Source organism: Apium graveolens, chromosome 5 (genome assembly GCF_009905375.1).
Source record: "Apium graveolens cultivar Ventura chromosome 5, ASM990537v1, whole genome shotgun sequence".
Classification (NCBI taxonomy): domain Eukaryota; kingdom Viridiplantae; phylum Streptophyta; class Magnoliopsida; order Apiales; family Apiaceae; genus Apium; species Apium graveolens.
In genome coordinates this window covers 1,735,579-1,759,992 of record NC_133651.1, presented here as the reverse complement: position 1 = coordinate 1,759,992, position 24,414 = coordinate 1,735,579, and the positions used below count along the sequence as shown (strand labels likewise).

Below are 24,414 nucleotides of genomic sequence, written 5' to 3'. Positions count from 1 at the left end.
ACCGCATACTTAAAATTATAATTTATAAATTATTTTTTTTGTAAATAAAAGTAGACAACTTATATTTTAATTCACAAAAAGAAAATTTTTAAAATCATATTTCTAACTAGCTGGACAAATCACATTTAAAATACGTGCAAAAGTCAAAACGACAAATAAAAAAAACAAAGGGAGTAATACTTTGTTATGTAAAGGACATTTCCATATATAGCAATAATTAATTTGAATTAATTTGAATTAATTTGGTATATCTATAATATTATTATCTACCTCAATATTTATGCAATATTGTTGTTGGATTATAAATATTATATGCAGATATCACTCAGATTATTGATATCAGCTGGTAAAATCCAAAATTCCCCAGCTTGTTGCCACTACTACTTATACACACTTGTAAAGACATGCAGCCACCATTTCTCATTCCTCACACATCATCTACTCATTACTACTCTCTCTCTCTCTCTCTCCCTCTCCCTCTCCCTCTCCCTCTCTCTCCCTCTCTCTCGCCCCCTCTCTCTCTCCCTCTCTCCCTCTCTCTCTCCCCCCTCTCACACACATAGATCAGAAAGAAGAAAAAATGGCGAAGAGTTGGAGTTGCAGCAACTTTGGAAAAGATCTTGCTTTTCTGATTGTGCAATTCTTGGATGAGCACAATTTGACAGACACTGCTCGGGCGTATGATTTTAATTTTTTGGATATATCAATGTTTTTTATTTGTCTGTTTGATTGAAACCCTATATACTATTTATGTTAATTTGATTTAAGCTTACACATCATTGATTTGTTATTTTGAAGGCTGGAGAGGGAAGGCAAATTATTCTTCAACATGAAATATGTTGAAGAAGCTGTTAAGGATGGAAACTGGAAAGACCTCGAAAATTACATCTTAGATTTTACAAAAATCGATGAGAACGCATTGTCTACTCAAATGATTTTCGAGATTCGAAAACAGCGGTACATTGAAGCTTTGGATAGGTAAGTTATAATTTAAGTTTCATTTGCTAAATTCTTAAAGTTTGTTACTAGAAAGCTATGTATTACTCGGACTCGATTAGAAGAATTTGACGATGTACATGTGTATAAGTATCAGAATGAGCAAATAATAGTGTCCGATAGTACTTCATGACAAAATAAAGAATCGTGAGTAACATAGGTGCAACATCTGTGTAGGGATATTTTAGTGGTGCTTTAAGTATTTAAGTATCATTTAGCCATTTTATATGGGCTGTTGGCCTCAAATGTCATTATTTGGGGTTAAATGACCCTCAATGTCACTTTTTGAATCGTTGACCCCAAATGTCATTTCAAAACGGAGTTTCGGTTGAAATTTTTCAAAATAGACGAAAACGCAGTTTCGTGTTGAGTTTTTCTATAACAATTTTTTTTTTAATTTTTTATAAATAAAAGGAAAACGCAGTTTCATTTTGTGTTTTTATTTAAAAACGTGGTTTCAAACTGTGTTTTTGATGAAAACCCAATTTTAGAAGTTGTTTCGGTCAAAAACACAGTCTCGTCTTTGGTTTATGGATATGAAAACGGCGTTTCAAACCGAGTTTTTCGTAAAAACGCAGTTTCTAACCGAGTTTTTCTTAGAATGCGAAAAAACACACAACCAAAACGCAGATTCAAAATGAGTTAATATGAAAAACTCATCCTGAGATTGTGTTTTGCCCCCCTAAACATGAATTGAAGTTGCGTTTCAAAAAAAAAATTGAAAACGAAACACAAAATCGCGTTTTTTATTAATAACAAAAACTTTAACCGAAACTCCGTTTTGAAGTGACATTTATGACTAATTATTCAGAAAATGACATTGAGGGTCATTTGAATCAAAAAAGTGACATTTGGGACCTTTTTTTCTTTTATATGCAACAATAATTATTTTATTTTTCAATTTCCTTATTTGATTTCAGCAATCAATATTCAATAGCTCTGGAAATATTGACAAATGAATTGCAACCGATAGTTGATGCTCAAAATGAAGAGATTTACAATGAGCTCGCCCAGCTTATATGCTTGAACAACGTGAGGTATATATATAAGCACACTCCTTTAAAGTATATTTTCCGTACATCCCCACATGTATCACGCGGGATCAACAGGTGACATATAATACATTAGAACCCCCGTTCCGTACACCCCCACATGTACCACGCGGGACCAACATGTGACATATAATAACTAGAACCCCCGTTTCGTATACCTCCACATGTATCACGCGGGACCAACACGTGACATGTAATATACTAGAACCCCGTGAATTAATACTCTCTAAAGTGACAAAAAATTTTGGTCTTATGTATATAGCAACGAGTAATTATGTATAAACTCCTCTAATGTGATAACCTTTTCTAAAGTAATCAATGTTTCCGGTCTAAACGATATCACTTTAGAGGGTTTTACTGTAAAGATGTTCTATATATTTTTATGAACGTTGAGTAGAAATGAACTTGCAATTGTCCTTACTGCAGAGAAAATGAAAAGCTTGGAAACTATTACACTGATACAGAAACAGCCAGGCGTTCGATTTTCGCTCATCTCAAGAAGATGATAGAACGGAATCCTGCTCTCAAGGACAAGCTTAACTATCCTATCATTGAGCACTCGCGTCTAAAGGGCCTGATGAACCACAGGTACATCAGGCTACAATACTAAAACTTTAATAATTGCGTTTTTTGTGCGGGTGTGTTCTCTAATTTGGTTGAAATCTTATAAATCTATTCTTGTTTTCTTGGTGATCATAGCCTCAACTGTCAGCATTTGTTGTGCAAGTCTCCCGAGGCGAACCCTGCAGTTAGTACACTGTTTGTTGATCATACATGTGGGGATGAAGTGGTTTTATCTCTCAATGTGAGTGCCTTTCGGTCCATAGGTGCTTAGAGTACTTAATTCCGGAAAAAGAACAGATATATAATCATAGTAAGGTTAATGACCTTTTCGGCCTCAAAGTTTGCACCAATGTACTCATAAAACCCTGAAGTTTAAAAGCGTAGTTTTTCAGCCCTCGGGTATCCAAAATATGCATTTTATCCTTGGACCGGGAAAAAAACCGGGTGAAAAACCGGCCGGTCCAAGGGTAAAAGGTTACGTTTTCGGTACCTGAGGGGCAAAAAGGTACGGTAGTGAACTACAGGGGCTGATGGGTATATTGGTGCAAAGTTTGAGGTTTAAAAGGTCATTAAGCCATCATAGTATGTGGTTAGAAATTTGTGCTCTAATGCATTTTGTGTAGTGTAGTACTACTTTGATCATTTTCAGGTTCTAAGAGAACATACAGAGTGTTACATGATCTTTAAGGTTCACTAATTGGCTTTTGTGTTTAATACTGCAGGATGGAGATTGTCGCGGTTTAGGATATTTGATTAATGCATGTAAAACAGATGAGAGGAATAACTCTGTCGTTCCTGAAATTAGTGAACAAGCTCAACTCTATACTTTGAGGCTTCCTGATCCCATTTTAACATCAAAAGTATGTATCTACTATACAATAGGTCCATTTTCTAACAGGAATTGTGTCAGTTCGACGCTTTTTTTAAACGTCAGTTGCATATTGCCATCTTTATTTTGTTCTAACGATCTAATCCTTTAGTTATATAATTCAGATTGACAGGATAGCTTACAACAATTCAGGATTTACCATATTTGCATTGTCCTGTAGCGGGGCATTGAAGTTCTGGAACATGAAAACGGAGAATGCAAATGAGGCCAGAGAAGTATAGATTGTTTTAAAGTCTATTACTAACATCCCTTCATACATGTGCTTCACAGTTCACATTATCTTATCTTCGTTACTTTTGCAAATTAATGCAGGTAAGTTATTCAGGATTCTTGTCCAATGATGTAGGAACGGGGGAACATGAACTTGTTGTCCCGTGTTTTGCTCTGTCAAAGAATGATTCATATGTTGCATCTGCCTGGGGAGGGAAAGTATCGTTGTTTGGCTTGCAGACATCTGAAATCGAGTTGTTCAAAGTATAGCTGAGCTCTTACTATTTACTATTTGGCATACATTTATTTCTTCCGCTTCATACATGGTCAAATTTTAAGATTTCACTTTGTAAATAAGAACTTTTTCTTAACCAATCGCTCTAAAACCTCAAAGTGGCAGGGGAATGCCCTTTCCAGGATCTTATACTATTTTTCTAACACTTTTGTGCACTTCCTTTTGGGCAGAATTTGACCACAGTCATGTCTCCGCCACCTGCTGCAACTTGTGCTATGTTCTATCCTGAGGACAATAATTTCATTATTTTCGGCATGGAGGATGGCTCTATAAGAATCTACGATGTTAGGACAGACCAGGTCTAATACACCTGTACTGATAATTAAGTGTTTTGAATCAAATTATGGATTAGTTATTAAATTTTTATCTCTGTTGTATACAGGTCAAAGCCCAGATAAAAGCTCATGATCAGACGAGAGTCACTGGCCTTGCCTATTCCAGTGCTTTAAACATCCTCGTCTCGTCTGCATATAATGCTGAGGTGCATTTCTGCAAGATTAACGTCTTAGGCCAATAGAAGTTACCAGATAACTAGGCAGCTATTTTACCATAGTCTCTTCACACTGATTTATATTTTTTCCTGTCTTGCAGATCAGTTCTTGGAGTAATTTTGCATTGATAAAGCAGACACGTAAATTCCTGGACATCGGTGGACACGTGTTTCCCGGGCGCACTTGTGTCAAGTTTCAGCAGGATCAAAAACTCATGTTAGTTGTTCATGAAAACTGTTTAGCCACTCTCGAGGGACCCGATCTTAAGCTCTGCTCCCAGGTATCTGAAATTTATTCGCGGGCTTGACATTGCATATACTTTATTAAATTCTAGAACATGCTTGATCACACAATCTCATTAACACACATTTTGCAGTGGGTTTCTAATGAACTGATTTCTGATGCTACATATTCGTGTGACGGCCTCACCATATATGCAAGCTTCATAAGAGGGCGCATTGTTATCTTCGATTCATCATTCACCGAGAGGTGTATCATCAACCCTAGTGCCTACATACCTAAGAATCCAAGGTACATGTTGTGTTACCTACATTGTATCCCAGAAATGTTAGTTTGCAATAGAGTAGAACCTCGATAAATGAATAATCTCGTTAAATGAATATATTTTTCGGTCCCAACATAATAGAGATAATTTATTTTTACCTCAGTAAATGAATAATCTCCTTAAATAAACCAAATAAACCATATTGTTCGTATTTGCAGCACAATGGTTAATTGTTGGGCTATCGCGGCTCATCCTAATGAACCGAATCAGTTTGCTCTTGGACTCGGTGATGGCTCGGTACTAGTAGTAGAACCTGGAGAGGGGAATTGGCCGGGGACACCACAGCTTGACAATGTTGCTGCAGGGGAGAAGGATCATGAAATGCCAGTGGATAAGAAGTTGATATGAGTTTTATTCATATGAGTGCCAGTGGCTTTTGAACTTTTTAATGTTTTAAATCCTGGAGACCAGGATCTAGTGAGTTTATTTTACATGACTATGTTTTTTTTTGTTGGGGGGAGGGGGCTATTTTTAAATTACCATGTTAATGGTTAATGGATCCAATTTGATGAGAATACAATAATATACAATTTGAGGTCCAAGTTCGACCGGACCTTACTCACATTCGGTTTTCAAATTCACAATGAACATATATGCCGTTTATTCCGCAGATTTATATATAGGAAATTCGAAAGGCCTTTGATCGTTAGTAGCCTGCAAGACTTACTCCTTACTTTCGAGTTTTAATTAGGAAGGAAAACAAATGGTGAATGAGTAAAGTAATTTCACTTGCATTAATATTTGTGCTCCCGAGTTTTTAAAAATGAGCGAAAACAAGTGATAATGAATGTAAATTTAACAAACTTTCATTCCAAAACTTTCACTCCCAAAATGGGATGAAAGTATTTTACCTCATTACCACTTACTTCCTTCCCTTTAAAAAATTCGAGGCCTTAAGGAATGTATTTTATCTAGCAATGCAAAATTACCAACTTAAAAAATTATCTAGCAATACAAATAATAAAATATTAAATGTGATACTACCATAGGACCCGATGCTTAAAAAATCCGGAAAGTTATGCATTCTAACTCTAAGTCATTATGATTAGTTTAAATGAATCAGATGTCACTTGCCTTACAGGGTTTTGGTATTTTTGTAAGCATTAGGTTACAAAGAATTACGGCTTGTTAACTTGTACTCCCTCCATCTCGTATCACATTTCCTTTTATACAATTCAAAATTACCAACTTTTGACTAACGATTTAACATTACTCGTATATTATTTTTAAAAGCTAAAAATTATATATTAAAGTAGATTAAATCTATTTTTCGGTGATGTAATTTTTTTAATTGTTCAATTATAAATTATTAATAAATTTACTTAAGTCAATTTGACCGGCACAAATACAAAGAGGACACATAATGCACTTCTATATTATACTCTGTTTTTTAATATTTATAACATAATTTTTTAACTTAAAATAATTATTTTTAAAATTTCTTTTTGTGAATTTTAACATAAATTTTATATTTTTATTTATAAGTAATATTCAATTAAAACACTTTGAGGTGTTAGAAAAGTCAACCATCAAATATAAAAATAGGGAGTAGTTGAAGGAGGGGGTTATATTTTTAATGTGATCATATAGAGCACAGGGGCTACATATAAAATCAAATATTACGAAATATTAGATAATATGTCTGTATATAATATATACACGTATAAACTAAATGAAAGAGTCATAATTTTTGTTCAAGTATATACTTTTTTTTAAAATAATAAATAGAAGATTGAACATTTTTAATGAACAATTAACATTTTTTAAAATGTGGTCTCTAAATAATATAACATAAAAAATATTTTTACTTTCAAAAACTCAATGGTTTTGATGATTACATATAAATTTTAAATTTTACTTAAACTTAAATAATTTAACTTATTTTGAAACGTATAAAATTTTGCTTTGGGAAATTAGGTTTACAGGAGAATGTACTAGGTACAATTAAGCAACGTAACGTGGCAAACACAGATGATTTTAATTTAGGTTACACGACAATAATAAGTAATGAAAGATATACCCCTTATATACACCGTATCCGAATCTAGGGCACACATTAAGGAAACATTAGGTATGAGTTATGAAATTAATTTTGTCTGGGTTTAGCGGACACTACAAAAATATAAACATTTTCTAAAATGACTATTTAAGAAATTGTTTGTTAATAAATTAATAAAATTTTAGGTTTATGAACATTTCATAATTCACTCAACATGGATTATATTTTCTATCATATCCTTATAACATTACAATATATTTATGCAATACCAATGATGCTATAATTTTTCACAAATCAGGAGTCTTTGTGATCATACATATGCTTTGCATTAAAGGGTAGTGCATGGTTGGATAAAGTGAAAAATATACAAACTAATGACTCATAATTTGTTATATATATTATCACAGGCCCATCTAATATGTTTTACAATGAAAAGCAAAATATTAATGTATAACTTTCATCCAATTTATTTAAGAGTAAATGCCTAATTATTCATAAAATAATTGAAAGATCTACTCAAAACAAATAAATCACCAAATTTTTTTGAAGAAATAAACAATAAAATTACTTTTCAAATAAAGGATGTTAACCAGCTATAGCTGATTTATAAATACTTCCTCTGTTTTATTTATTTGTAGCTTTGACTTTTGCACAGAAGGTGATTTGACCGCATAGTTAAAATTATCATTTATAAAATTTTCTTTTTGTAAATAAAAGTAAACAACTTATATTTTAATTCACAAAAAGAAAATTTTTAAAATCATATTTCTTACTAGCCGGTCAAATCACATTGAAATATGTGCAAAAGTTAAAGCGACAAATAAAAAAAATAAAGGGATTAATACTTTGTTATGTAAAGGACATTTCCATATATAGCAATAATTAATTTGAATTAATTTGAATTAATTTGGTATATCTATAATATTATTATCTACCTCAATATTTATGCAATATTGTTGTTGGATTATAAATATTATATGCAGATATCACTCAGATTATTGATATCAGCTGGTAAAATCCAAAATTCCCCAGCTTGTTGCCACTACTACTTATACACACTTGTAAAGACATGCAGCCACCATTTCTCATTCCTCACACATCATCTACTCATTACTACTCTCTCTCTCTCTCTCTCCCTCTCCCTCTCCCTCTCCCTCTCTCTCCCTCTCTCTCGCCCCCTCTCTCTCTCCCTCTCTCCCTCTCTCTCTCCCCCCTCTCACACACATAGATCAGAAAGAAGAAAAAATGGCGAAGAGTTGGAGTTGCAGCAACTTTGGAAAAGATCTTGCTTTTCTGATTGTGCAATTCTTGGATGAGCACAATTTGACAGACACTGCTCGGGCGTATGATTTTAATTTTTTGGATATATCAATGTTTTTTATTTGTCTGTTTGATTGAAACCCTATATACTATTTATGTTAATTTGATTTAAGCTTACACATCATTGATTTGTTATTTTGAAGGCTGGAGAGGGAAGGCAAATTATTCTTCAACATGAAATATGTTGAAGAAGCTGTTAAGGATGGAAACTGGAAAGACCTCGAAAATTACATCTTAGATTTTACAAAAATCGATGAGAACGCATTGTCTACTCAAATGATTTTCGAGATTCGAAAACAGCGGTACATTGAAGCTTTGGATAGGTAAGTTATAATTTAAGTTTCATTTGCTAAATTCTTAAAGTTTGTTACTAGAAAGCTATGTATTACTCGGACTCGATTAGAAGAATTTGACGATGTACATGTGTATAAGTATCAGAATGAGTAAAGAATAGTGTTCGATAGTACTTCATGACAAAATAAAGAATCGTGAGTAACATAGGTGCAACATCTGTGTAGGGATATTTTAGTGGTGCTTTAAGTATTTAAGTATCATTTAGCCATTTTATATGGGGTGTTGGCCCCAAATGTCACTATTTGGGGTTAAATGATCCTCAATGTCACTTTTTGAATTGTTGGCCCCAAATGTCATTTCAAAACGGAGTTTCGGTTGAAATTTTTCAAAATAGACGAAAAACGCAGTTTCGTGTTGAGTTTTTCTATAACAATTTTTTTTTAATTTTTTATAAATAAAAGGAAAACGCAGTTTCATTTTGTGTTTTTATTTAAAAACGTGGTTTCAAACTGTGTTTTTGATGAAAACCCAATTTTAGAAGTTGTTTCGGTCAAAAACACAGTCTCGTCTTTGGTTTATGGATATGAAAACGGCGTTTCAAACCGAGTTTTTCATAAAAACGCAGTTTCTAACCGAGTTTTTCTTAGGATGTGAAAAACACACAACAAAAACGCAGATCCAAAATGAGTTAATATGAAAAACTCATCCTGAGATTGCGTTTTGTCCACCTAAACATGAATTGAAGTTGCGTTTCAAAAAAAAAATGAAAACGAAACACGAAATCGCGTTTTTTATTAATAACAAAAACTTTAACCGAAACTCCGTTTTGGAGTGATATTTATGACTAATTATTCAGAAAATGACATTGAGGATCATTTGAATCAAAATAGTGACATTTGGGACCTTTTTTCTTTTATATGCAACAATAATTATTTTATTTTTCAATTTCCTTATTTGATTTCAGCCATCAATATGCAATAGCTCTGGAAATATTGACAAATGAATTGCAACCGATAGTTGATGCTCAAAATGAAGAGATTTACAATGAGCTCGCCCAGCTTATATGCTTGAACAACGTGAGGTATATATATAAGCACACTCCTTTAAAGTATATTTTCCGTACATCCCCACATGTATCACGCGGGACCAACAGGTGACATATAATACACTAGAACCCCCCGTTCCGTACACCCCCACATGTACCACGCGGGACCAACAGGTGACATATAATAACTAGAACCCCCGTTTCGTACACCTGCACATGTATCACGCGGGACCAACACGTGACATGTAATATACTAGAACCCCGTGAATTAATACTCTCTAAAGTGACAAAAAGTTTTGGTCTTATGTATATAGCAACGAGTAATTATGTATAAACTCCTCTAATGTGATAATCTTTTCTAAAGTAATCAATGTTTCCGGTCTAAATGATATCACTTTAGAGGGTTTTAGTGTAAAGATGTTCTATATATTTTTATGAACGTTGAGTGGAAATGAACTTGCAATTGTCCTTACTGCAGAGAAAATGAAAAGCTTGGAAACTATTACACTGATACAGAAGGCGTTCGATTTTCGCTCATCTCAAGAAGATGATAGAACGGAATCCTGCTCTCAAGGACAAGCTTAACTATCCTATCATTGAGCACTCGCGTCTAAAGGTCCTGATGAACCACAGGTACATCAGGCTACAATACTAAAACTTTAATAATTGCGTTTTTTGTGCGGGTGTGTTCTCTAATTTGGTTGAAATCTTATAAATCTATTCTTGTTTTCTTGGTGATCATAGCCTCAACTGTCAGCATTTGTTGTGCAAGTCTCCCGAGGCGAACCCTGCAGTTAGTACACTGTTTGTTGATCATACATGCGGGGATGAAGTGGTTTTATCTCTCAATGTGAGTGCCTTTCGGTCCATAGGTGCTTAGAGTACTTAATTCCGGAAAAAGAACAGATATATAATCATAGTAAGGTTAATGACCTTTTCGGCCTCAAAGTTTGCACCAATGTAATCATAAAACCCTGAAGTTTAAAAGCGTAGTTTTTCAGTCCTCGGGTATCCAAAATATGCTTTTTATCCTTGGACCGGGAAAAAAACCGGGTGAAAAACCGGCCGGTCCAAGGGTAAAAGGTTACGTTTTCGGTACCTGAGGGGCAAAAAGGTACGGTAGTGAACTACAAGGGCTGATGGGTATATTGGTGCAAAGTTGAGGTTTAAAAGGTCATTAAGCCATCATAGTATGTGGTTAGAAATTTGTGCTCTAATGCATTTTGTGTAGTGTAGTACTACTTTGATCATTTTCAGGTTCTAAGAGAACATATAGAGTGTTACATGATCTTTAAGGTTCACTAATTGGCTTTTGTGTTTAATACTGCAGGATGGAGATTGTCGCGGTTTAGGATATTTGATTAATGCCTGTAAAACAGATGAGAGGAATAACTCTGTCGTTCCTGAAATTAGTGAACAAGCTCAACTCTATACTTTGAGGCTTCCTGATCCCATTTTAACATCAAAAGTATGTATCTACTATACAATAGGTCCATTTTCTAACAGGAATTGTGTCGGTTCGACGCTTTTTTAAACGTCAGTTGCATATTGCCATCTTTATTTTGTTCTAACGATCTAATCCTTTAGTTATATAATTCAGATTGACAGGATAGCTTACAACAATTCAGGATATACCATATTTGCATTGTCCTGTAGCGGGGCATTGAAGTTCTGGAACATGAAAACGGAGAATGCAAATGAGGCCAGAGAAGTATAGATTGTTTTAAAGTCTATTGCTAACATCCCTTCATACATGTGCTTCACAGTTCACATTATCTTATCTTCGTTACTTTTGCAAATTAATGCAGGTAAGTTATTCTGGATTCTTGTCCAATGATGTAGGAACGGGGGAACATGAACTTGTTGTCCCGTGTTTTGCTCTGTCAAAGAATGATTCATATGTTGCATCTGCCTCGGGAGGGAAAGTATCGTTGTTTGGCTTGCAGACATCTGAAATCGAGTTGTTCAAAGTATAGCTGAGCTCTTACTATTTACTATTTGGCATACATTTATTTCTTCCGCTTCATACATGGTCAAATTTTAAGATTTCACTTTGTAAATAAGAACTTTTTCTTAACCAATCGCTCTAAAACCTCAAAGTGGCAGGGGAATGCCCTTTCCAGGATCTTATACTATTTTTCTAACACTTTTGTGCACTTCCTTTTGGGCAGAATTTGACCACAGTCATGTCTCCGCCACCTGCTGCAACTTGTGCTATGTTCTATCCTGAGGACAATAATTTCATTATTTTCGGCATGGAGGATGGCTCTATAAGAATCTACGATGTTAGGACAGACCAGGTCTACTACACCTTTACTGATAATTAAGTGTTTTAAATCAAATTATGGATTAGTTATTAAAATTTTATCTCTGTTGTATACAGGTCAAAGCCCAGATAAAAGCTCATGATCAGACGAGAGTCACTGGCCTTGCCTATTCCAGTGCTTTAAACATCCTCGTCTCGTCTGCATATAATGCTGAGGTGCATTTCTGCAAGATTAACGTCTTAGGCCAATAGAAGTTACCAGATAACTAGGCAGCTATTTTACCATAGTCTCTTCACACTGATTTATATTTTTTCCTGTCTTGCAGATCAGTTCTTGGAGTAATTTTGCATTGATAAAGCAGACAAGTAAATTCCTGGACATCGGTGGACACGTGTTTCCCGGGCGCACTTGTGTCAAGTTTCAGCAGGATCAAAAACTCATATTAGTTGTTCATGAAAACTGTTTAGCCACTCTCGAGGGACCCGATCTTAAGCTCTGCTCCCAGGTATCTGAAATTTATTCGCGGGCTTGACATTGCATATACTTTATTAAATTCTAGAACATGCTTGATCACACAATCTCATTAACACACATTTTGCAGTGGGTTTCTAATGAACTGATTTCTGATGCTACATATTCGTGTAACGGCCTCACCATATATGCAAGCTTCATAAGAGGGCGCATTGTTATCTTCGATTCATCATTCACCGAGAGGTGTATCATCAACCCGAGTGCCTACATAACTCAGAATCCAAGGTACATGTTGTGTTACCTACATTGTATCCCAAAAATGTTAGTTTGCAATAGAGTAGAACCTCGATAAATGAATAATCTCGTTAAATGAATATATTTTTCGGTCCCAACATAATAGAGATAATTTATTTTTTACCTCAATAAATGAATAATCTCCTTTAATAAACCGAATAAATCATATTGTTCATATTTACAGCACAATGGTTAATTGTTGGGCTATTGCGGCTCATCCTAATAACCCGAATCAGTTTGCTATTGGACTCGGTGATGGCTCGGTACTAGTAGTAGAACCTCGAGAGGGGAATTGGCCGGGGACACCACAGCTTGACAATGTTGCTGCAGGGGAGAAGGATCATGAAATACCAGTGGATAAGAAGTTGATATGAGTTTTATTCATATGAGTGCCAGTGGCTTTTGAACTTTTTAATGTTTTAAATCCTGGAGACCAGGATCTAGTGAGTTTATTTTACATGACTATGTTTTTTTTTGTTGGGGGGAGGGGGCTATTTTTAAATTACCATGTTAATGGTTAATGGTTAATGGATCCAATTTGATGAGAATACAATAATATACAATTTGAGGTCCAAGTTCGACAGGACCTTACTCACGTTCGGTTTTCAAATTCACAATGAACATATATGCAGTTTATTCAACAGATTTATATATAAGAAATTCGAAAGATTTATATATAAGAAATTCGAAAGGCCTTTGATCGTGGGTAGGCTACAAAACTTAAGGAATGTATTTTATCCAGCAATGCAAATCCAACAAATAATAAAAAATCGTGAAAGTTATGCATTCTAACTCTAAGTCATTATGATTAGTTTAAATGAATCAGATGACACTTGCCTTATAGGGTTTTGGTATTTTTGTAAGCATTAGGTTACAAAGAAGTACGGCTTGTTAACTTGTACTCCCTCCATTTCGTGTCACATTTTTTTTATAGAAGTACGATTAAACATTACTCGTATATTATTTCAAAAAACTAAAAATTATATATTAAAGTAGATTAAATCTACTTTCCGGTGATATAATTTTTTTATTTTGTTCAATTATAAATTAGTAATAAATTTCAGTCAAACTTAAGTCAATTTGACCCGGACAAATACAAAGATGACACATAATATGAGATGGAGGCAGTATCCTTTATTTAACCAAATTTAATGCACTTCTATATTATACTCTGTTTTTTAATATTTGTAAAACAATTTTTTAACTTAAAATAATTATTTTTAAAAGTTCTTTTTGTGAATTTTAACATAAATTTTATATTTTTATTTATAGGTAACATTTTTCAATATTCAATTAAAGCACTTTGAGGTGTTAGAAAAGTCAACCATCAAATATAAAAAATTGGGAGTAGTTGAAGAGGGGTTATATTTTTAATGTGATCATATAGGCCAAAGGGCTGCATATAAAATCAAATATTACTAAATATAAAATAATATGTTCTCTATATAATATATATACGTACAAACTAAATGAAAGAGTCATAATTTTTGTTCAAGTATTTACTTTTTTTTAAATAATAAACAGTAGATTGAACATTTTTATTGAACAGTTAACATTTTTTAAAATGTGGTCTCTAAATAATATAATATAAAAAATATTTTTTACTTTCAAAAACTCAATGGTTTTGATGATTACATATAAATTTACAATTTTACAAGTTATCAAACTTAAGTAATTTAAGTTATTTTGAAATGTTTAAAATTTAATCTTGGTATACAGAATCATGTACTAGGTACAATTAAGCAACGTGACAAACACATATGATTTTAATTTAGATTACACGACAATGGTAAGTAATGAAAGATATAGCCTTTTATACACCGTATCCGAATTTAGGGCACGCATTAAGGAAATATCATGTATGAGCTATGAACAAATTTTGTCTCGGTTTAGCGGACACTATAAAAATATAAACTTTTTCTAAAATAACTATTTAAGAAGTTGTTTGTTAATAAATTAATTAAATTTTAGGTTTATGGATATTTCATAATTCACTCGAGGTGGATTTATATTTTCTATCATATCCTTATAACATTAAAATATATTTATGTTATATCAATGGTGCTATAATTTTTCACAAATGAGTCTGTCTTTATAATCACATATATGCTTTAATTACAGGTAGTGCATGGTTGGATAAAGTGAAAAATATAGAAACTAATGACTCATAATTTGTTATTTCCTCCCTCCTCTTATTTCTTTACAGTTTTTTTCACATGACACGTAAGTCAACTATAAGTATACTTTCATAATTTATTTTTAAAATTTTCTTTTTTGTATAAAAGTTTGAACATTATATTTTTATTTAAAAGGAATTTTTTTTAAAAAAAAAATACAATTATATTTAATAAGAGCATTAAAGTGCGTGTCGATCTCTGTCCACTTTCTAAATAATTGAGGGGACGGTGTCCACTTTCTAAATAATTGAGGGGACGAAGGGAGTATATATTATCATAGGCCCATCTAATATGCTTTAATTACAATGAAAAGCAAAATATTAATATATAACTTTCATCCAATTGATTTAAAAGTAAATGCCTAATTATTCATAAAAGAATTGAAAGATCTACTCAAAACAAATAAATCACCAATTTTTTTTGAAGAAATAAACAATAAAATTACTTTTCAAATAAAGGATGTTAACAGCTATAGCTGATTTATAAATATTCCCATTATTTTTTTTATTTGTCGCTTTAACTTTTGCACACATTTCAATGTGCCTTGACCGCATAGTTAAAATTATCATTTATAAAATTTTCTTTTTGTAAATAAAAGTAGACAACTTATATTTTAATTCACAAAAAGAAAATTTTTAAAATCATATTTCTAACTAGCTGGTCAAATCACATTAAAATACGTGCAAAAGTAAAAACGACAAATAAAAAAAAACAAAGGGAGTAATACTTTGTTATGTAAAGGACATTTCCATATATAGCAATAATTAATTTGAATTAATTTGGTATATCTATAATATTATTATCTACCTCAATATTTATGCAATATTGTTGTTGGATTATAAATATTATATGCAGATATCACTCAGATTATTGATATCAGCTGGTAAAATCCAAAATTCCCCAGCTTGTTGCCACTACTACTTATACACACTTGTAAAGACATGCAGCCACCATTTCTCATTCCTCACACATCATCTACTCATTACTACTCTCTCTCTCTCTCTCCCTCTCCCTCTCCCTCTCCCTCTCTCTCCCTCTCTCTCGCCCCCTCTCTCTCTCCCTCTCTCCCTCTCTCTCTCCCCCCTCTCACACACATAGATCAGAAAGAAGAAAAAATGGCGAAGAGTTGGAGTTGCAGCAACTTTGGAAAAGATCTTGCTTTTCTGATTGTGCAATTCTTGGATGAGCACAATTTGACAGACACTGCTCGGGCGTATGATTTTAATTTTTTGGATATATCAATGTTTTTTATTTGTCTGTTTGATTGAAACCCTATATACTATTTATGTTAATTTGATTTAAGCTTACACATCATTGATTTGTTATTTTGAAGGCTGGAGAGGGAAGGCAAATTATTCTTCAACATGAAATATGTTGAAGAAGCTGTTAAGGATGGAAACTGGAAAGACCTCGAAAATTACATCTTAGATTTTACAAAAATCGATGAGAACGCATTGTCTACTCAAATGATTTTCGAGATTCGAAAACAGCGGTACATTGAAGCTTTGGATAGGTAAGTTATAATTTAAGTTTCATTTGCTAAATTCTTAAAGTTTGTTACTAGAAAGCTATGTATTACTCGGACTCGATTAGAAGAATTTGACGATGTACATGTGTATAAGTATCAGAATGAGTAAAGAATAGTGTTCGATAGTACTTCATGACAAAATAAAGAATCGTGAGTAACATAGGTGCAACATCTGTGTAGGGATATTTTAGTGGTGCTTTAAGTATTTAAGTATCATTTAGCCATTTTATATGGGGTGTTGGCCCCAAATGTCACTATTTGGGGTTAAATGATCCTCAATGTCACTTTTTGAATTGTTGGCCCCAAATGTCATTTCAAAACGGAGTTTCGGTTGAAATTTTTCAAAATAGACGAAAAAACGCAGTTTCGTGTTGAGTTTTTCTATAACAATTTTTTTTTAATTTTTTTATAAATAAAAGGAAAACGCAGTTTCATTTTGTGTTTTTATTTAAAAACGTGGTTTCAAACTGTGTTTTTGATGAAAACCCAATTTTAGAAGTTGTTTCGGTCAAAAACACAGTCTCGTCTTTGGTTTATGGATATGAAAACGGCGTTTTCAAACCGAGTTTTTCATAAAAACGCAGTTTCTAACCGAGTTTTTCTTAGGATGTGAAAAACACACAACAAAAACGCAGATCCAAAATGAGTTAATATGAAAAACTCATCCTGAGATTGCGTTTTGTCCACCTAAACATGAATTGAAGTTGCGTTTCAAAAAAAAAAATGAAAACGAAACACGAAATCGCGTTTTTTATTAATAACAAAAACTTTAACCGAAACTCCGTTTTGGAGTGATATTTATGACTAATTATTCAGAAAATGACATTGAGGATCATTTGAATCAAAATAGTGACATTTGGGACCTTTTTTCTTTTATATGCAACAATAATTATTTTATTTTTCAATTTCCTTATTTGATTTCAGCCATCAATATGCAATAGCTCTGGAAATATTGACAAATGAATTGCAACCGATAGTTGATGCTCAAAATGAAGAGATTTACAATGAGCTCGCCCAGCTTATATGCTTGAACAACGTGAGGTATATATATAAGCACACTCCTTTAAAGTATATTTTCCGTACATCCCCACATGTATCACGCGGGACCAACAGGTGACATATAATACACTAGAACCCCCCGTTCCGTACACCCCCACATGTACCACGCGGGACCAACAGGTGACATATAATAACTAGAACCCCCGTTTCGTACACCTGCACATGTATCACGCGGGACCAACACGTGACATGTAATATACTAGAACCCCGTGAATTAATACTCTCTAAAGTGACAAAAAGTTTTGGTCTTATGTATATAGCAACGAGTAATTATGTATAAACTCCTCTAATGTGATAATCTTTTCTAAAGTAATCAATGTTTCCGGTCTAAATGATATCACTTTAGAGGGTTTTAGTGTAAAGATGTTCTATATATTTTTATGAACGTTGAGTGGAAATGAACTTGCAATTGTCCTTACTGCAGAGAAAATGAAAAGCTTGGAAACTATTACACTGATACAGAAGGCGTTCGATTTTCGCTCATCTCAAGAAGATGATAGAACGGAATCCTGCTCTCAAGGACAAGCTTAACTATCCTATCATTGAGCACTCGCGTCTAAAGGTCCTGATGAACCACAGGTACATCAGGCTACAATACTAAAACTTTAATAATTGCGTTTTTTGTGCGGGTGTGTTCTCTAATTTGGTTGAAATCTTATAAATCTATTCTTGTTTTCTTGGTGATCATAGCCTCAACTGTCAGCATTTGTTGTGCAAGTCTCCCGAGGCGAACCCTGCAGTTAGTACACTGTTTGTTGATCATACATGCGGGGATGAAGTGGTTTTATCTCTCAATGTGAGTGCCTTTCGGTCCATAGGTGCTTAGAGTACTTAATTCCGGAAAAAGAACAGATATATAATCATAGTAAGGTTAATGACCTTTTCGGCCTCAAAGTTTGCACCAATGTAATCATAAAACCCTGAAGTTTAAAAGCGTAGTTTTTCAGTCCTCGGGTATCCAAAATATGCTTTTTATCCTTGGACCGGGAAAAAAACCGGGTGAAAAAACCGGCCGGTCCAAGGGTAAAAGGTTACGTTTTCGGTACCTGAGGGGCAAAAAGGTACGGTAGTGAACTACAAGGGCTGATGGGTATATTGGTGCAAAGTTGAGGTTTAAAAGGTCATTAAGCCATCATAGTATGTGGTTAGAAATTTGTGCTCTAATGCATTTTGTGTAGTGTAGTACTACTTTGATCATTTTCAGGTTCTAAGAGAACATATAGAGTGTTACATGATCTTTAAGGTTCACTAATTGGCTTTTGTGTTTAATACTGCAGGATGGAGATTGTCGCGGTTTAGGATATTTGATTAATGCCTGTAAAACAGATGAGAGGAATAACTCTGTCGTTCCTGAAATTAGTGAACAAGCTCAACTCTATACTTTGAGGCTTCCTGATCCCATTTTAACATCAAAAGTATGTATCTACTATACAATAGGTCCATTTTCTAACAGGAATTGTGTCGGTTCGACGCTTTTTTAAACGTCAGTTGCATATTGCCATCTTTATTTTGTTCTAACGATCTAATCCTTTAGTTATATAATTCAGATTGACAGGATAGCTTACAACAATTCAGGATATACCATATTTGCATTGTCCTGTAGCGGGGCATTGAAGTTCTGGAACATGAAAACGGAGAATGCAAATGAGGCCAGAGAAGTATAGATTGTTTTAAAGTCTATTGCTAACATCCCTTCATACATGTGCTTCACAGTTCACATTATCTTATCTTCGTTACTTTTGCAAATTAATGCAGGTAAGTTATTCTGGATTCTTGTCCAATGATGTAGGAACGGGGGAACATGAACTTGTTGTCCCGTGTTTTGCTCTGTCAAAGAATGATTCATATGTTGCATCTGCCTCGGGAGGGAAAGTATCGTTGTTTGGCTTGCAGACATCTGAAATCGAGTTGTTCAAAGTATAGCTGAGCTCTTACTATTTACTATTTGGCATACATTTATTTCTTCCGCTTCATACATGGTCAAATTTTAAGATTTCACTTTGTAAATAAGAACTTTTTCTTAACCAATCGCTCTAAAACCTCAAAGTGGCAGGGGAATGCCCTTTCCAGGATCTTATACTATTTTTCTAACACTTTTGTGCACTTCCTTTTGGGCAGAATTTGACCACAGTCATGTCTCCGCCACCTGCTGCAACTTGTGCTATGTTCTATCCTGAGGACAATAATTTCATTATTTTCGGCATGGAGGATGGCTCTATAAGAATCTACGATGTTAGGACAGACCAGGTCTACTACACCTTTACTGATAATTAAGTGTTTTAAATCAAATTATGGATTAGTTATTAAAATTTTATCTCTGTTGTATACAGGTCAAAGCCCAGATAAAAGCTCATGATCAGACGAGAGTCACTGGCCTTGCCTATTCCAGTGCTTTAAACATCCTCGTCTCGTCTGCATATAATGCTGAGGTGCATTTCTGCAAGATTAACGTCTTAGGCCAATAGAAGTTACCAGATAACTAGGCAGCTATTTTACCATAGTCTCTTCACACTGATTTATATTTTTTCCTGTCTTGCAGATCAGTTCTTGGAGTAATTTTGCATTGATAAAGCAGACAAGTAAATTCCTGGACATCGGTGGACACGTGTTTCCCGGGCGCACTTGTGTCAAGTTTCAGCAGGATCAAAAACTCATATTAGTTGTTCATGAAAACTGTTTAGCCACTCTCGAGGGACCCGATCTTAAGCTCTGCTCCCAGGTATCTGAAATTTATTCGCGGGCTTGACATTGCATATACTTTATTAAATTCTAGAACATGCTTGATCACACAATCTCATTAACACACATTTTGCAGTGGGTTTCTAATGAACTGATTTCTGATGCTACATATTCGTGTAACGGCCTCACCATATATGCAAGCTTCATAAGAGGGCGCATTGTTATCTTCGATTCATCATTCACCGAGAGGTGTATCATCAACCCGAGTGCCTACATAACTCAGAATCCAAGGTACATGTTGTGTTACCTACATTGTATCCCAAAAATGTTAGTTTGCAATAGAGTAGAACCTCGATAAATGAATAATCTCGTTAAATGAATATATTTTTCGGTCCCAACATAATAGAGATAATTTATTTTTTACCTCAATAAATGAATAATCTCCTTTAATAAACCGAATAAATCATATTGTTCATATTTACAGCACAATGGTTAATTGTTGGGCTATTGCGGCTCATCCTAATAACCCGAATCAGTTTGCTATTGGACTCGGTGATGGCTCGGTACTAGTAGTAGAACCTCGAGAGGGGAATTGGCCGGGGACACCACAGCTTGACAATGTTGCTGCAGGGGAGAAGGATCATGAAATACCAGTGGATAAGAAGTTGATATGAGTTTTATTCATATGAGTGCCAGTGGCTTTTGAACTTTTTAATGTTTTAAATCCTGGAGACCAGGATCTAGTGAGTTTATTTTACATGACTATGTTTTTTTTTGTTGGGGGGAGGGGGCTATTTTTAAATTACCATGTTAATGGTTAATGGTTAATGGATCCAATTTGATGAGAATACAATAATATACAATTTGAGGTCCAAGTTCGACAGGACCTTACTCACGTTCGGTTTTCAAATTCACAATGAACATATATGCAGTTTATTCAACAGATTTATATATAAGAAATTCGAAAGATTTATATATAAGAAATTCGAAAGGCCTTTGATCGTGGGTAGGCTACAAAACTTAAGGAATGTATTTTATCCAGCAATGCAAATCCAACAAATAATAAAAAATCGTGAAAGTTATGCATTCTAACTCTAAGTCATTATGATTAGTTTAAATGAATCAGATGACACTTGCCTTATAGGGTTTTGGTATTTTTGTAAGCATTAGGTTACAAAGAAGTACGGCTTGTTAACTTGTACTCCCTCCATCTCGTGTCACATTTTTTTATAGAAGTACGATTAAACATTACTCGTATATTATTTCAAAAAACTAAAAATTATATATTAAAGTAGATTAAATCTACTTTCCGGTGATATAATTTTTTTATTTTGTTCAATTATAAATTAGTAATAAATTTCAGTCAAACTTAAGTCAATTTGACCCGGACAAATACAAAGATGACACATAATATGAGATGGAGGCAGTATCCTTTATTTAACCAAATTTAATGCACTTCTATATTATACTCTGTTTTTAATATTTGTAAAACAATTTTTTAACTTAAAATAATTATTTTTAAAAGTTCTTTTTGTGAATTTTAACATAAATTTTATATTTTTATTTATAGGTAACATTTTTCAATATTCAATTAAAGCACTTTGAGGTGTTAGAAAAGTCAACCATCAAATATAAAAAATTGGGAGTAGTTGAAGAGGGGTTATATTTTTAATGTGATCATATAGGCCAAAGGGCTGCATATAAAATCAAATATTACTAAATATAAAATAATATGTTCTCTATATAATATATATACGTACAAACTAAATGAAAGAGTCATAATTTTTGTTCAAGTATTTACTTTTTTTTAAATAATAAACAGGAGATTGAACATTTTTATTGAACAGTTAACATTTTTTAAAATGTGGTCTCTAAATAATATAATATAAAAAATATTTTTTACTTTCAAAAACTCAATGGTTTTGATGATTACATATAAATTTACAATTTTACAAGTTATCAAACTTAAGTAATTTAAGTTATTTTGAAATGTTTAAAATTTAATCTTGGTATACAGAATCATGTACTAGGTACAATTAAGCAACGTGACAAACACATATGATTTTAATTTAGATTACACGACAATGGTAAGTAATGAAAGATATAGCCTTTTATACACCGTATCCGAATTTAGGGCACGCATTAAGGAAATATCATGTATGAGCTATGAACAAATTTTGTCTCGGTTTAGCGGACACTATAAAAATATAAACTTTTTCTAAAATAACTATTTAAGAAGTTGTTTGTTAATAAATTAATTAAATTTTAGGTTTATGGATATTTCATAATTCACTCGAGGTGGATTTATATTTTCTATCATATCCTTATAACATTAAAATATATTTATGTTATATCAATGGTGCTATAATTTTTCACAAATGAGTCTGTCTTTATAATCACATATATGCTTTAATTACAGGTAGTGCATGGTTGGATAAAGTGAAAAATATAGAAACTAATGACTCATAATTTGTTATTTCCTCCCTCCTCTTATTTCTTTACAGTTTTTTCACATGACACGTAGTCAACTATAAGTATACTTTCATAATTTATTTTTAAAATTTTCTTTTTTGTATAAAAGTTTGAACATTATATTTTTATTTAAAAGGAATTTTTTTTAAAAAAAAATACAATTATATTTAATAAGAGCATTAAAGTGCGTGTCGATCTCTGTCCACTTTCTAAATAATTGAGGGGACGGTGTCCACTTTCTAAATAATTGAGGGGACGAAGGGAGTATATATTATCATAGGCCCATCTAATATGCTTTAATTACAATGAAAAGCAAAATATTAATATATAACTTTCATCCAATTGATTTAAAAGTAAATGCCTAATTATTCATAAAAGAATTGAAAGATCTACTCAAAACAAATAAATCACCAATTTTTTTTGAAGAAATAAACAATAAAATTACTTTTCAAATAAAGGATGTTAACAGCTATAGCTGATTTATAAATATTCCCATTATTTTTTTATTTGTCGCTTTAACTTTGCACACATTTCAATGTGCCTTGACCGCATAGTTAAAATTATCATTTATAAAATTTTCTTTTTGTAAATAAAAGTAGACAACTTATATTTTAATTCACAAAAAGAAAATTTTTAAAATCATATTTCTAACTAGCTGGTCAAATCACATTAAATACGTGCAAAAAGTAAAACGACAAATAAAAAAAACAAAGGGAGTAATACTTTGTTATGTAAAGGACATTTCCATATATAGCAATAATTAATTTGAATTAATTTGGTATATCTATAATATTATTATCTACCTCAATATTTATGCAATATTGTTGTTGGATTATAAATATTATATGCAGATATCACTCAGATTATTGATATCAGCTGGTAAAATCCAAAATTCCCCAGCTTGTTGCCACTACTACTTATACACACTTGTAAAGACATGCAGCCACCATTTCTCATTCCTCACACATCATCTACTCATTACTACTCTCTCTCCTCTCTCCCTCTCCCTCTCCCTCTCCCTCTCTCTCCCTCTCTCTCGCCCTCCCTCTCTCTCTCCCTCTCTCCCTCTCTCTCTCCCCCCTCTCACACACATAGATCAGAAAGAAGAAAAAATGGCGAAGAGTTGGAGTTGCAGCAACTTTGGAAAAGATCTTGCTTTTCTGATTGTGCAATTCTTGGATGAGCACAATTGACAGACACTGCTCGGGCGTATGATTTGAATTTTTGGATATATCAATGTTTTTTATTTGTCCTGTTTCATTGAAACCCTAGTAACTATTTATGTTAATTTGATTTAAGCTTACACATCATTGATTTGTTATTTTGAAGGCTGGAGAGGGAAGGCAAATTATTCTTCAACATGAAATATGTTGAAGAAGCTGTTAAGGATGGAAACTGGAAAGACCTCGAAAATTACATCTTAGATTTTACAAAAATCGATGAGAACGCATTGTCTACTCAAATGATTTTCGAGATTCGAAAGCAGCGGTACATTGAAGCTTTGGATAGGTAAGTTATAATTTAAGTTTCATTTGCTAAATTCTTAAAGTTTGTTACTAGAAAGCTATGTATTACTCGGACTCTGTTATGCCCGCTTTCGGCCATGAGCCCTAAACAGGTCCCTGTGGGTGCACTAAATAGCTGGACTCTCGTTGTGGGCAAGAACCATGGATTTATATGACTTGGGCCAGCAACATGCGGGCTGGGCTCGTAATATGCGAGCTGGGTTCACATGCGAGCTGGGCTC

At 33.3% G+C, this 24,414-nt stretch overlaps 3 protein-coding genes across 3 annotated transcripts; all 3 read left to right on the top strand.

The window, feature by feature from the left end:
• Positions 1–439: 439 nt before the first annotated feature.
• Positions 440–5,588, top strand: LOC141661594 (topless-related protein 4-like). Its single transcript, XM_074468600.1, has 13 exons — positions 440–678; positions 799–978; positions 1,917–2,033; positions 2,475–2,636; positions 2,748–2,853; positions 3,335–3,472; positions 3,606–3,716; positions 3,814–3,975; positions 4,177–4,305; positions 4,389–4,487; positions 4,598–4,777; positions 4,874–5,028; positions 5,221–5,588. The coding sequence occupies exons 1-13, from the start codon at positions 581–583 to the stop codon at positions 5,408–5,410; spliced, it is 1,827 nt and encodes a 608-aa protein (XP_074324701.1). The 5' UTR covers positions 440–580; the 3' UTR covers positions 5,411–5,588.
• Positions 5,589–8,160: 2,572 nt separating this feature from the next.
• On the top strand, positions 8,161–13,237 carry LOC141661712 (topless-related protein 4-like). The gene is made up of 13 exons (XM_074468714.1): positions 8,161–8,404; positions 8,525–8,704; positions 9,640–9,756; positions 10,199–10,353; positions 10,465–10,570; positions 11,051–11,188; positions 11,321–11,431; positions 11,529–11,690; positions 11,892–12,020; positions 12,104–12,202; positions 12,313–12,492; positions 12,589–12,743; positions 12,937–13,237. The coding sequence occupies exons 4-13, from the start codon at positions 10,268–10,270 to the stop codon at positions 13,124–13,126; spliced, it is 1,356 nt and encodes a 451-aa protein (XP_074324815.1). The 5' UTR covers positions 8,161–8,404; positions 8,525–8,704; positions 9,640–9,756; positions 10,199–10,267; the 3' UTR covers positions 13,127–13,237.
• Positions 13,238–15,949: 2,712 nt separating this feature from the next.
• Positions 15,950–20,980, top strand: LOC141661731 (topless-related protein 4-like). The gene is made up of 13 exons (XM_074468728.1): positions 15,950–16,142; positions 16,263–16,442; positions 17,382–17,498; positions 17,941–18,095; positions 18,207–18,312; positions 18,794–18,931; positions 19,064–19,174; positions 19,272–19,433; positions 19,635–19,763; positions 19,847–19,945; positions 20,056–20,235; positions 20,332–20,486; positions 20,680–20,980. The coding sequence occupies exons 4-13, from the start codon at positions 18,010–18,012 to the stop codon at positions 20,867–20,869; spliced, it is 1,356 nt and encodes a 451-aa protein (XP_074324829.1). The 5' UTR covers positions 15,950–16,142; positions 16,263–16,442; positions 17,382–17,498; positions 17,941–18,009; the 3' UTR covers positions 20,870–20,980.
• The last annotated feature ends 3,434 nt before the right edge of the window (positions 20,981–24,414 follow it).

What these genes read in the sequence shown, in the direction of transcription:
- LOC141661712 (XM_074468714.1), top strand. Translation starts at nt 10,268, where the DNA reads ATGATAGAACGGAATCCTGCTCTCAAGGACAAGCTTAACTATCCTATC. An exon ending in ATCCCATTTTAACATCAAAA is followed by an intron (nt 11,189 to 11,320) that starts GTATGTATCTAC and finishes TATATAATTCAG; the next exon opens with ATTGACAGGATAGCTTACAA. An exon ending in ATCTTAAGCTCTGCTCCCAG is followed by an intron (nt 12,493 to 12,588) that starts GTATCTGAAATT and finishes CACATTTTGCAG; the next exon opens with TGGGTTTCTAATGAACTGAT.
- LOC141661731 (XM_074468728.1), top strand. Translation starts at nt 18,010, where the DNA reads ATGATAGAACGGAATCCTGCTCTCAAGGACAAGCTTAACTATCCTATC. An exon ending in CTGAAATCGAGTTGTTCAAA is followed by an intron (nt 19,434 to 19,634) that starts GTATAGCTGAGC and finishes CCTTTTGGGCAG; the next exon opens with AATTTGACCACAGTCATGTC. An exon ending in ATCTTAAGCTCTGCTCCCAG is followed by an intron (nt 20,236 to 20,331) that starts GTATCTGAAATT and finishes CACATTTTGCAG; the next exon opens with TGGGTTTCTAATGAACTGAT.
- LOC141661594 (XM_074468600.1), top strand. Translation starts at nt 581, where the DNA reads ATGGCGAAGAGTTGGAGTTGCAGCAACTTTGGAAAAGATCTTGCTTTT. An exon ending in ATATGCTTGAACAACGTGAG is followed by an intron (nt 2,034 to 2,474) that starts GTATATATATAA and finishes TCCTTACTGCAG; the next exon opens with AGAAAATGAAAAGCTTGGAA. An exon ending in AAGTGGTTTTATCTCTCAAT is followed by an intron (nt 2,854 to 3,334) that starts GTGAGTGCCTTT and finishes TTAATACTGCAG; the next exon opens with GATGGAGATTGTCGCGGTTT.